A 14,073-nucleotide genomic window follows, 5' to 3' on the forward strand; every position below is an offset into this window, starting at 1 on the left:
TTGCATTTAAAAATTAGGTCAGCTAAGGCTCAGAGGATGCCCATATAAACTGCAGGAGAAGCAACAGAGAAAGCAAAGAGATTCCTATGACAGAGTGTTTGGAATTCAAGGAGAGATTCTCCTCAACTAGGTCCCACTTGTTTCCATAGCAATTCAGAGCTCCATCAGGTGACACATGGAGGAAAATTACAGCATCATGGATGGATTGTGCATTATCTATAAGAGAGGCAAGTGTGCTGACTCCAACGACTGTGGGAGAGTTGAGATTGAAACTACCAGAGCTCTGGGCCATACCCCTCCTCTACTGCTACAGTCAGATTCCACTGCAACCCATGCCCTCATTAGTACGTGCTTGAGCCACTTTATCTGTTACCCATTCCTCATTAGTTCTGAAAGTTCCCCTTAAAACTTCTGAACATTCTGTACAAGAGACATCCTGTGCTAAACTGAACTAGGACCTAGGACTCCTCAGGGAAGCAAACGAATAACTGGTGATAGCCAAATCCAATCCTCTACTCAACTGTCTCTTAAAGTTCTTGTGTTCGTTTGTCTTCTTTCCGCCTCCCCCCACCACACACACACACACACACACACACACACACACACACACACACACACACGAGGCAGAGCACAGGGAATAATTATGAGTCAATAAAACAAACTGTTTACAAAATTATTAAGAACAATTGCCTCTGCCTCTATGGAATCTAAAATAAATGTAGTATAATAGTTATTAGAAAACTAAATGCTTTCAACACAAAAACTGTTGAAAAGTAAACAAAAGCAGTTTTGGTTTTTTTTTTTTAAGGAGAAAAAAACATGTAATCAGAGTCCTGTGAATCTGAGCAGTGTTATGGGCCAAATCATAAAAGGATTAAATCAGATACTATTGTGGAGGCTTGTTGTAAAGGTTTTAAGCCAGGAGAATTGAGGTTATGAACCTAGGAACTTCCCTTGTTCTATAAATGCATGTCCACAAAACCATAAACCCCCAAACAGCTCTAACATGCTCCTGAGTTATGAGCATCCAGGGACAGGATCTCTTGAAAGTCCACTGCTTAAATGGCACAGAAGTCACAGAAATGACAAGCAAGTGTCTGTGAGACTGTGCCTGTTTACCTCCTATCCCCTCTCAAAGAGTTTATTAGCTCTTGAAAAAAGGCCTCGATTTTTAAAAGGTTGCTAACACAATTCCAGATTTTCCTTCTGAGGAAAACATCAGTGATTCTTAATTCCTATTGCAAGAGGTCAAAGGGGAAAAGGGAGAAGCCAATGGGATTAGATGGTGATGAGATGTTCCTGAGACGTCAGGTCAGGCTCCTCCTACTCCTGGGCAAACTGGTAAGGAATTTCTCTCCTGGGTTGGGGTATAATAAATAGACTTTGCATAAAAAGACATCACGTTCCACTCCAACTTCAGTATTCTATGAATCTTTTGGAAGAAGGTATAAAAGGAAGGTCAAAATCATCTCTGGTTAAAAGGAATCAGGATGCTTGACTGTAGACCAAACATGAAACACTGCCCTAGTGAAGTAGGTAACCAGATTTCTCAGAAATTGAGTATTTTAGCTGTTTCAAAAGGAAGTCAACATATAAAATTTTCTCTTTGTAGATTCATATCCAGTTTTTGGACAATCCCTATAGATCGCACCACATTTCCCATCTGCCATTCCCCTCCTTAACTAATTTTGTGACAATATAGAGAAAGAAACACAGTTTTAGCTCTAGTTTTACCAGAACTTCTCCATGGGCTTCACTGAACACTCTCTCTTCCCCATTCCCCAAATTACTTTATTTGATGAAGTCCAATAAATTTTCAGAGCTACACCCCAAACGTTCGTCACAGTGTCTTCAGCAGAAACTTTCCCCAAACCACCACTACTACAATACTTACGGTAATGCATGCTAAACATCTCATGTAAGCCTAGCCACGCCTCTAGAAGCAGACACTGTTATCCCCATTTTTCAGACAGGTAACCGAGGAGTTGATAAGTTCCTCATTTGAGTCTCACAGCCAGGGAATTATTTTTGACTTGTGGTATAAAAATTTAAATCCTTGCTCGTAAAGTCACTCTGGAATTGTCAATTCCCCGATAACAAAATTTGTATCTCATGTATATACTTCAAGATATGCCCCTCAGGCAAATCCTAGGAAAATGGGTCTTAGGGATGCACCTCCAGCTTTCCCTCAGTGTCAGTATCACTGTGGACTCTCAGACCGAAAATGTCTGTCTCCATGAAGAGTTAGTTTGGAAACTTCATTATGGCGGGTCCCTCTTTGTTCCTCGAAAGAACTTACTGAAATATAAATGCCCCTGGGAGAGGGTAATAAAGGCATTAACTAGTAAACTCCTCCACAGGGTCCAGTGACACCTAGCTGATGGTCAGGCTCTTGTGGTCGGTGGCTAGAAGCTGAGTGGACCTGCAAGCCAAGAAAGCCTTTGCTATTATCACTAGCCCCAACCAGGGCTGTGCTGAAGCTCATGGGGCAAGACACAGTTTGAGAACCCTCCCCCAAATATGGACTTTTGAATGGAAAAGGTGGGGAATGAATCACAAACAGGAAGACGAAGTCCTCAGAAAACTAGGACATTCTTGTATGCCTGAGTACGAACATGCATTTAGATTCAGAAAGGTGAGATTTTGCAAGGTAAGTCTGAGAAGGAATCTACATGCCAGCTTCATGCTTTTCTAGATCTAAACCAAGGAAGAACTGAAAGCACCTTCTTTAATGCTTGTATTCTGCTGCAGTGAAGATTCCAGTTATCAAAACCAAATTATGTTTCATAGAGAAGTGATTAATTACTCTTAGAAGGCCTTCAACTCATTATCTGTAATTATGACTACCCAGGATAAGAACATTTTCACATCAAAATTTGAGCCCAGATAAACATATAAACATGATGCAATCAAGTTTTAATCTGAGCATATAAACGCTTGCCTTGTGTGGCTCATGGTAAATACAAAATCATCTTTGTAAAGGCAAAGGGAGCCACGTGCCAAGCCAGCAACAACTGTGCCATCCTTTCAGCATCTCTTCCTGTTCAAATAATTGTTTTCTCTTTAGTTCTCCAAACTACACTCCAATCTGTTCCCTCCCTCCCTCCCTCCCTCCCTTTTCTGCCTACCTGAGTCTTTTTTCTTTTTTTTTTCCTCCTCAGCCCAAGTAGCATCTAGAACACAGCAGGTACCCAACAATCAGCAAATTCTCCGGGAGCATGTGTTACTGACAGCTGGCTTCTTTTTCCTGGCACACTCCACCCCATATTCTCCCAACTGTACGAACAAGTGCCTATTGAAGACACTGACTGGTCTCCAACCAAGCCAATTTCTTTCACTCCAGTTATGCTCATCAGCTCAATACAATAGGCTGCTGACTGGAAAACATAGGGGAAGACATTTCCTGACACAGTAGCCACTGCACACACTTCCTGTGATTGGATATAATGACTCATGTGGAGGTGGTGTTTTCTTCCTGAAGACAAGAAGTACAGTGGCACCCCTTGACTAACTGAAGAACTACTTTCACAGTTAACAAATGTCAAGCCAGAAGCTGTGAGTCCTCACTGTTTGGGAATGAGTGATGAACCGACAGCATTTTACTTCTGAAAAGAAGGAACTATTTCCAGTGGTTACGAAAGACTTTCATCTTATTCATTAGAGTTGGGATGATAATCAAGGAGAATTAAATTCATCTCTAATATAGCCCCTAGATTTCAAGTAAGCAGAGATAGGCAGGAGAGAGCCAGCCAAATCATATGCCTCATAAAGGAACTCCTTCCCCATGTTGTGGGAGATCAGACAGCATTCACCATTATCTCACCCACGCTGAGGACTGGGCTGGCGTGAACAATCCAAACCACCCATACCCCAACGTTCTGCCTGGAGGTGAAACACTGGACATTTTATCTGGTTTTTAGAGACCAGAATGATTTCTAAGACTAAACTAGTAACTTTTCCAAATTCATTTAACAAACGTTCACTGAACACGTACTATATGCAAAGCACTTCGTTTTAGGTTCTGGGGTATAGTAGTAACAAAACAAAAATGCCCTTACATTACTTACCATCTAGTAAACAAATACACAAACAAAAAAACCAAGATAATATTGACCTGAGCAACCTGTGGAAGCCTCTAGTTAATTTCAATAAAACAAAAGAACAAGCTTTAGAGCTGGTCCCTTGATCCAATGAAATCTTCAAGGAAAAAGGCCATCTCTGCTGTTTCCTAGCTTGTATTTTTAGCTAGAAGTGAACCTAGTATCTTTTAACACCTATTTCTGCACAGAATCCTTAAAACGTAATTGCAGGTAGGAAATAGCAACACTCAAGCCCTTGTTTCCAAGCACCAGGAGAAGTTAAAGCTCGGGCAAGTATTTCTGTGTATGACAGTGGTGAGACACGTGTATTCCCACAAAGGGGTGTAAAAGCTTTCCTTGTCACCCAGGTCTGCCCCTTGGCACTTAACCCCCTGAGGTTTTCTCTGCTACCTCATGGGGTGCTTTGGAGAAAACAAAAAGACCATAAGAAGAGCTATTTTTCAAAATTGGAAGAGTCGTCAGAAAAATAACTTCTCACACAACACCAATAAAAAATAAAAGTACTTCACAGGATACAAAGAAAAAAATCAATGAACATCTTTAATATCTCATAAACTGCTGATGGAAAAAAAAAAGGAAAATCATTAGCTCTCAGAGCTAATGTTACATGATTTGAATACAATGAAATTCACTTTGCAAAACCTTGAAAACAGCCAACTTTAAATAAAAACAGATGAATGAACTGGGGGAAATTGGCATGTAAATTATTCTTATTTGAAAAAGGACTCATCATCTAAATGAAGATTCATCTTACAATCCCTTTACATCAATTCTGAAATGAGGCAAATTAGCAGGGAGATAACTCCAAATATACAAATTGGATTCATAACCAATTTTGGGAGACTAGACTTCGAGAGAGAAATTTTTCCAGGGGTGCTGATAGAAATGCTAGATTCCTAAACTGTATCCTTCCTGAACGATGCACACCCCACCCCTACCCCTACCCCTGCACATCCACATTCTAACCTGATGACGAGTACCCAGCAGTTGCTCAGGAAGTCTGATGAAACAATGAACGCGCGTGACAGGGCTGACATCTCTGGCGCTGAAACATGGGATTCTTTCCAGCTGCTGATTCACACTCTCTTCTGAGTCCCCTGTCTTACAAAGACAGTAAACTGAGCATCTGTCTCCGTTGGTGTCTCACTTTTCATCACTTCCTCTCAAGCCAGCACCAAAGCCGGGTGGACCCCAGAAGGACCCATCAATGGGAAGTTGCATAGGGGAGTCAATACCTGACTTGAATGAAGGTGAACCTACCTGGCTCAGCATGTAACCAGAGGACGTTGTACCACTACAGCTTCAGATTCCATTTCTTATCTCTTCTCCCTTCCCTGGAAGCACCCAGGGTTGCCTCCTACTTGAGGGACCCTGTTCCTTTCTTTGTACGGAGCCAGGTCCTCAGCAGCATTAACTGAGGGAGGGAAGAGATTTAGCAGGTGCCCTCCGCTCGGCTGTTCACAGAGTCCCAGCCTCCTTGCTGTTTTGGTGAACTTTTGCCCCCTTCTCTCACTGGTCTCTCACCAAACCCCAGGGAATTATGAGAAAGCACTCCGTAAACTGCAGTGCACTCTAGAATGAGGGCATTAGGGTTATTCTGATAGAAGCACACCACTCTCCAACTCCCCTTGCTCCTCATTCCGAGCTGTGGTACTCATGTGCCCAGGAGAGCTGGCACCTGGTTTTCCTATGGGAATGAACCCAGCTTCACCTGATGAGTCACCAGAAGGTGATTGATTAGAAGGCACTGCATGGAGAAACCAGGAGAGAAGCTACTTTACTAAGTCCTCTGCAGATTCCAGCTAAAAACCTATTTCAGGAGAATTTCAGACACTGAGAAGTATGACTAGCAAATGGACTATGCTTCATTTAAGACACCTTGATTATTGTGCTTAATTCAGAATACTCTTGTTCTTTGGAGGAAAAATACAAAATTCTTAATATTCACGCAAAATACCTATGTAAGTGCAAACTCCTTTAATTTACTAATGTCTCTAAGCAAAGCAAAAACCCTTGCTTTCTTAGAGAACAATAATTTTAAAATATATATAAATTTAAATATAGGCCCTGGATTTTCTAACTTGATCATTCTTCCCTGCCCCTAATAGCACAACAGAGAAGAAGAGGGGGAGGAACGCTGAGCTGAGACCTGGAAATCAGGATGTGAATCCCAGCAGTACCTTGGGCAAGCTGTCAAAGATAGGTACTGAGCCAATCATTTAACCTCTCTGGTTACTATCTCAGGCCTGAGCCGGTCGAGAGTAGTTGACAGGCAGTTAGGCATGTCTTTCCAAATCTAAGATTCACTTCATTTTGGCAGTAAAACAGAACTATCACAGAGAGAAGGTAAGGAGCAACAAGAAGGAGGCTAAGAAGAGAGACTGAATTTTTAAAGTTATCTCAACAAATCTTGCATTTTCTTTGGGTCACAATTTTTTAAAATATCTCCAAAGCCTTTTTAATTTTTTACTATTTTTTAATTATTATGCTACTACAGGTGACCTGATTTTTTCCCCCTTTGTCCCCCTCCACCCAGCGCCGCCTATTCCCTCAGGCAATCCTCCACCATCGTTGATGTCCATGGGTCCTGTGTATAAGCTCTGTGGGTACTCCATTTCCTATATTGTACTTTACATCCCTATGGCTATTCTGTAACTACCTATTTGTACTTCTTAATCCCTTCACCTCTTCACCCATTCTCGCCCTTCCCCCTCCCATCTGGCAACATTCTGTTAACTAACTTTTCTCTTTTAAGAGTCTCTCTTTATCTTTAACCTTTGGCCTTTTAATTATGATGTGTCTTGAAGTGGGCCTCTTTGCATCCATCATACTTGGGACTCTCTGTGTTTCCTGGATTTGTATGTCTACTTCCTTCACCAAATTAAGGAAGTTCTCTTTATTTTTGCAGATAGATTTCCAATTTCTTGCTCTTTCTCTTCTCCTTCTAGCACGCCTGTGAGGCGAATATTGAACCTCTTAAAGTTGTCCCAGAGACTGTTTATACTATCATCATTTTCTTGGATTCTTTTTCCTTCTTGTTCCATGTGGTTGTTTTTTGCTTCCTTGTGTTCCAAATCATTGATTTGATTCTTGGCTTCATCCACTCCACTGTTGTTTCCCTGTAAATTGTTCTTTATTTCAATTAGTGTATACTTCGTTTCTAACTGGGTCTTTTTTATGCTGTTGAGGTCCTCACTAAGTTCCTTGAGCATCCTGATAACCAGTATTCTGAACTCTGTATCTGACTGCTTATCTCCATTTCCTTTAGCTCTTTTTCTGGAGTTTTGATCTGTTCTTTCATTTGGGCCACATTTCTTTGTCTCCTCATTTTGGCAGCCTCCCTGTGTGTTTCTATGTATTAGGTAGAACGGCTTTGACTCTGTGTCTTGGTAGTGTGGACTAATGTAGTAGGTGTCCTGTAGGGTCCAGTGGCACAGCCTCCCCTATCACCCAAGCTGGGTACTCAAAGTGCACCCTTTGTGTGGGCTGAGTACACCCTCCTCTTGTAGTTGAGTCTTGGTTGCTGTTGACAGATCAATGGGAGGGATTTACCCAGGCCAGTCAGCTGCAAGGGCTGGCTGGGGTCACAATTTTTAAGTTAGGTGGCAAAGTCCATAGTATTTTATAACTGGATGGCTTACAATCCAAAAATAGTGAGTCTATGACTTCACCTGTATTAAAACATACCTCTATACACACTTTATCCCATTTCTTTCTTTTTCTGTCTTACTGCAGAAAGCTTTGTTTACACTTTCATTACCACCAAAGTTACTCAAGATATCTGGGCTTTGAGACACAAAATTATTTCATGAAATTTACTATGAATGGAGGGTATGGCACAGCCAAGTAGGAGCCAGCCATTTCCTGTTCGTATATGGAGGTCTTGGCGTGTAACCGAATGAGGAGACTATAATTGCCTCCAAGGAATTCCATTCATGTCATAAACTAGAAGATCAAAGCTTATGTTTCCACTACACAGAAACAGACCTCTGGCCCATAATTCATATATTGGTTAAATAGCATTGTAGTGATTCTCTACTTATTATTGCAACTCTGATCTAAATAGCTCTGTAAAGATAGCATTTATATTTTTTAAGTAAACACGCTTTATAGCAGCAGATAAGAGAAAGTTAGGGCATGGCACATTTATTTTTATACAAAACAAAAGCAAAATACAATTATTAATGGTCTGTATATGCTTTTTTCACTTGGATATTGTTTCGTATCCACACACAAAGAGCTGTATCATCCTTTCTGACAGTGGTATAATATTCAATTTTATGAATGTACCATAATTAATTCAACTGGTCTCCTGCTTCTAATCTTCAGCTACTTCCAGAAAACCAAAAACGTTGGAATGCACGTCTGCCTGTCTATCGATCTAATCTCACACACGTGCGAGTGTATTTTGGAAGATAAGCTCATGGAAGTGGAATAATGGCTGGTCAGAGGACTATGCACCAGTAATGTCGACATACAAATACAGTGTTGTTCCCCCACACGTCTGAAAACCCAGTTGTCAAATTTTGATTTCTGCCCATTTATAGGTAAAAAATACAACCTTATTTGCATTTTAACTATGAATGAGGTTGACCATGTTTCATATGTTAAAGAACCAACGCCACCTCAACCACCCTGGAAAACTCCACAGAATTCTCCCCTGCTTTTATTCAGGGTTCTCTCAGGTGACTCCTGGTTTGATTAACTTCCTTCACTTCCCTTATTTGACAACCCTGTGCTGAGCACTCACGATGCTGGACACCAGAGACACAGGTGGAAAGTGCATCCCCCGCTGTGAGGAGCTCTCGTCTGAACGCCACCAAGCAAGCAGTCAGCGTGCCCTGCGTGCCCTGCTGCTATGATGCAGGCCTGCGCCACACTGGAGGGTAGCGGGTGGCCAGAGAGGAAGGAAAACCTGGCAGGGCCCCCAGGGAAGGCAATGCCTCAGCTGAGTCCCGAGCAGGAGGAGGCAGAACAGGCCAGGTGAACTAACGTAAGGGTTGAGAGCACAAAGGGGTCCAGACAGACCTCTTCTAAGTCAAAAGGACGAGGTGCACAAAGACAGGGCGCCAGGGTACCTGGTCTGAAAGGCAGCGAGATGCTTCCAGGGAAGGTCAAGGGAGCAGACTGGAGAGGCCAGCAGGAGCAAGATTAGGAAGGTGAGATCCTTTCACCAGGCCCCAAACGGAACCAGAGAGCCCCACCAGGGTCAGTGAACACCAGTGAAACACTGGGACACACATACACAGAGCCCAGCATTCGCTTTCCCTTCAGAAGCTCTTTTCTTCTACGGACTTCCCTCCTCAGAGAAGAGCGCCTTGTGGCTCTGAATACGTGGGTGCAAGTATAATTCTGCCCGGTGGCTGTGCGCACCCCACCACTGGGCAGTCTGTTTATCATCCCTCCCCTTCCTTCCACACAGGGCTGCCAGGGCCACTTGGCCAACACATTAAGTGCCTCTTTATCTTAAAGCATCTCACCAAGTACTATTATAATGCTTTTCTGTTCCCAGAAGGTATTTACCACATCTTGAGTGCAACAGATAAATTAAAAATACTAAGAGAGTTTTAGGTTAGTGGAAAACATGACTGAATGATAGGGTTGTTTTAAAACAAATACACTAGAACTTTTATTTTTTAAATCTACCTGAAAAATGCCTCCAAAGTAATACCCTGCTTACTTACTGCAATAATGATTCCTTTGCCTAACATATTTTTGGAATTCTCTTATTGATATTTTCTGCCACATCTATCCAATAAACAATGATTTAACTGATTTGCCGTTAGTCTGTAGCGCAATCTTATGAATATGCTCAATGCTGAAACAGAACATGCCTCTCTTCCTTCTTCCTCCTCTTTCTATAACCAACAGAAACGAAACAAAACTCATAGGCCTCCTGATGCTTCTGCTAACAGCAAAGTGCACGGCTCCCTGGGGAGGTGGCTTGTTTGCCTCTTTAGGTGCCAGGACTGCTGGGCTGGCCACCATGCCCATGTCACCAACCTCTTGTTCTAAAGGACTCACCCCCGCTTTCCTTCAGGGAGGTTTAAGAGGTGCAGTGCCAGGGAGAATAACACCCTTGGCCGCCCCGAGCTCCCTGCTCTGGTTAGGAGAGGGCATTTCCTCATGCTGGCACATGGGGGAGCCAACCACATCAGTGATCGTCAGAATGGGGTCTGGGGGCAGTCTTCATTTCCAGGTCGTGTCTGGTTAACGTCAGTTGCCAGAATCCAAATTTCATGTTAACTGAGGGGAGTCTGCCCAGCTTGGCAGGGTCAGTGCCCTCGTCAGTGCCCTCACAGCCCCGAGCTAGTGCCTTGTTTGTTGCATTTATCACAACCCTGTTTCAATCTCTGCTGCCAGCCAGACTCTGCCCTGTGATTTGCTCATCCGGCCATCTAGCACTTTGCATGCTCCAGGGATGATTATACACAAGTAAACAGATTGCAGGCATGGCCGCTCTCTAAGCCCATGTAATCAGGCCCTCAATTCAACCCACTTTGGTCAGGCCAGATCATCTGAACGTGAAGGGACTACTCTCTCTCTGACCAGGCTCCTTGAAGCCCTTTGATGGAGACAGAGCTGTGAGAGAAAGCTCTTTCCCCGACGGTTTGATACCACTCACCCCCCAGCCTATCGGGAGGTCATGGGCAGAAAGTTGGCCAGGTATCAGGACGGCTGGCGTGGGGCCACCACTCGGGTATGTGACTGTGGCAGGTTACTTCATTTCTCTGGGGCCAGATGGCTTCTTTCTACAGCCCTCCTCAGGGTGGACAATTCTCCAGTCCTGCCGGTTGTCTTCCATTAAGGATAGAACCGATGCCTATTTCTCCCATAGAAATGTGTACCAGAACTAACTTGTCCAGGCAAAAACAAAAAACAAAAACAACAACAAAAAGAAAACCTCTGAAGAAGGTTTTCTGTACTATGAGTGATTTATGCTGAGAATAAAATACAGAGAAGTTTTGGAAATCTTCATTCAATGACACAGATAGACAGACAGACTTTAATCTTTGAGCCAAGAAAAGTAATTTGAAAAGGCTGGAAGAAAATAACCCCATGGCTAAGAATTTGTGAAAACATCTACAAACAAAAGTTCTAAGGGAAAGACTGTGAATCGGCAGGAGCCCAGGAGGTGGAGACTGAGCTCTGAAACTTCGAAATGGCAGTTTTGATTGGCTCAAGGGCAAATGGTGCAGCATGCGGCTGTAGGAGGTGACAGAGGAACCCAAGCAGCACCTGAAATCCACAGAGGACAAGGAGACCTATTTATGCCCCCGGCCTGTGCCAATGGGGACAGCCTAGAGTTTTAGGGATATTAAGCAGGAACCACCAAGGTTCATTATAATTTATAAGGTAAAAGACCCTGGTCTTGGGCGGCAGAGAGAAGGAAGTGAGAATGAACAGGAATGACATTTTCCATCCCCATCACTGACCGTTTCGCACAAGCTGCAAATGCAAAGGGGTGACGTGGGCAGAAGCCCACCCCTCCCAGTCTCCGCCTTCCAGCGACTCAGGCCAGGAGGCGAGGGGGACGACAGGGCACCACAACTTGCCGCCCAATGCACTGCCAATGATGAAAGCTGGGGCAGACTTTACTATTACAAAGCATTCTACACACATCATCTCATTTAATTCTCACACTGGTCAGTGGCCAGAAGAGAATTTAAGTAACTTGTCCATGTCTTTCATCTGTGATGCAATTACAGAAATTTACAGACAAATTACAGAAGTTTCATGAATACTGTTGTAAACAGTTGTGAATTTGCAGGGATTCCAAGGACAACAGTGCCCATGCACGGGACAGGTAATGTGCCGGATGCTTTACGAACACCAACTGCAGTGTCTGAAAGAGCCCCACGCTGGCTTCCCCCTGGCCCAGACCATCAATACCGGACTCCTACTTAACTGTGTCAATGAAGGGGGGTTAAGTACTGTTTCCACTTTGCAGTTGGGGAACTTAAGGTGAAGCCAGGAATTAGAACACAGGTCTGTCTCAAACCCAAATCACTAGTCCTTTCATCCTGGCAGTGTACTTAGGGGGCACGTGAGACAGAGTTCCATGTAGTGACTGCAGGAGGCGAGCAAACACAGCATTTCAAAAAAAAATGCACCACATTTAACTTATTTTCTAATATTTCTTTTTACACCAAGATAAAGTTCTCAGTTTGGGGTTGGACAGTCTTTAATACCTCCATACCTCTGCAATACTAATCTTCCTCCCTCTTTTAATTATTATTTAAATTTTTGAGAGAGAGGAAGAGAGGGAAAGAGAGGAAAGAAACACTGATATGAGAAACATTTATTGGCCACGGTCCAAATGGGGACTGAACCCGCAACCCAGGCACGTGCCCTGAACTGGGAATCAAACCCGCAACTTATCTGTTTAGGGGATGATGCTCCAACCAACTGAACCACACCAGCCACGGCTTTCCTCCCTCTTTTAAAGAAAGGTGATGGGCTTTGAACCTTCCAAGTAGCAACAGTAGCAAGAATTTAGTAACTTTGTTTTTAGTGTATTTTATTTTTATGGTTACTTTCTATCTATTGCAAATGGTGCTGGTTTTCCATTTATATAATGATAAAATTCTCTTTTTAATGTATTAGGTTAAAGTTTTCAAGGGGGATAATTTTTGAGAAGAGAATATTAAGTAGCTAACAGTGCAGGCAGTAGAGAGAGCACATGCAGAAAAATGAGAGCAGTACACGCGTGGCTGAAATCTGGAAATGCTGCTCTGTTGTACTGGCCTTCAGAACACAGTGCTTTTGCCGAGTTTTGAACTAGTGCTCCTTTGTGGGTAGAGCAAATGGGACAAGTGATGTTCTCCGGAACCCTCAAATCTGAAGCTGCAAGGTTCCCAGCTGGGCATGTCCCAAACATGATCTCCTGCCTGGGCTACAATGATGAACATCACATAGTGAAGCTGGCCGTCAGTTACATGAACAGGCGTCAGGAGTGGATATTACCAGGTGTGTGACCCAGGTGGGGTCAGCAAACTATGGCCCATGGGCTACAGCCAGCCCAAAGCCTATTTTTGCAAATAAAGTTTTATTGAAACACTCATTTGTTTACATATTGTCTATAGCCACTTTCCCAGTACAATGGCAGGGTTGAGTAGTTGTGACAGAAGCCATATGGGCCACAAAGCCTAAGATATTTACTAACTGACTCTTAACCAAAAAAACCTGCTGACCTTTGCACTAGGAGGACAGGAATTGAAATTGAGAAGATCAGTGCCAAGGAAGAGTGCGAATGTAGTTTGGCTGGAGCAATAACTTTGGAAGAAATTAAGCCAGAAACTTCCTCCTAGAATAGGCAGATGGATAGAAAGAAGTATGAGTGGAAAACTGACAGCAAAGTCCATGACCAAAACTTGAGAGCCCTGGCTGGTGTAGCTCAGTGGATTGAGCTCAGACCTGCAAATCAGAGGGTCGCTGGTTCACTTCCCAGTCGAGGCACATGCCTGGGTTGTGGGCTGGGTCGCCGGTGGGGGTGCATGAGAGGCAACCACATATTGATGTTTCTCTCCCTCTCTTTCTCCCGCCCCCTCTGTCTAAAAATAAATAAGTGAGATCTTAAAAAAAAAAAACAACTTGAGAAACAAAGAAGATGAACAAGGGGTGGAGTAACACTACAGATGGTCTTGCATCTTTAGATTCACAAGCCACCCCTGTGGTGGGCTATTCTGGGCTTCCCAGACCTTCCCAATGAGCTGCCCTTTGCGGTTTAAAGAAGCCATGTCCTTGAGAAGCCAGGAACCCCAATCACGCCTCCAGGCAGTACTCAGTGTAGACTATGATGGGATCACGATGGTCAGAGATGACCCTGGGTGGGGAGAAGAACAGACTATGTCTGCACAAAGGCAAACAGGGCACATCTAATGGGGAGACAGATGAATACTAAGTTGGGACAACGGCAGAGGCCTTATCTAATAGGTGTTCATTATGAGGAGTTTGCACTAGCACAGTAGGC

The 14,073-nt window shown here is 43.4% G+C and overlaps 1 protein-coding gene across 8 annotated transcripts in view; it reads right to left on the reverse strand.

Moving 5' to 3' along the window:
• IGF2BP2 (insulin like growth factor 2 mRNA binding protein 2) overlaps nucleotides 1-14,073 on the reverse strand; it is a 153,798-nt gene that overhangs the window by 50,970 nt on the left and 88,755 nt on the right. The window contains exon 3 of one of the 8 annotated variants that reach the window (XM_053918181.1): nucleotides 5,067-5,201. The exons of the other annotated variants lie outside the window; for them this stretch is intronic. Within the exon in view, the coding sequence (XP_053774156.1) occupies nucleotides 5,067-5,137 (71 nt within the window). The 5' untranslated portion in view covers nucleotides 5,138-5,201. The remainder of the gene's footprint in view (nucleotides 1-5,066; nucleotides 5,202-14,073) is intronic. 8 annotated transcript variants of the gene reach the window in all.

Source organism: Desmodus rotundus, chromosome 2 (genome assembly GCF_022682495.2).
Source record: "Desmodus rotundus isolate HL8 chromosome 2, HLdesRot8A.1, whole genome shotgun sequence".
Classification (NCBI taxonomy): domain Eukaryota; kingdom Metazoa; phylum Chordata; class Mammalia; order Chiroptera; family Phyllostomidae; genus Desmodus; species Desmodus rotundus.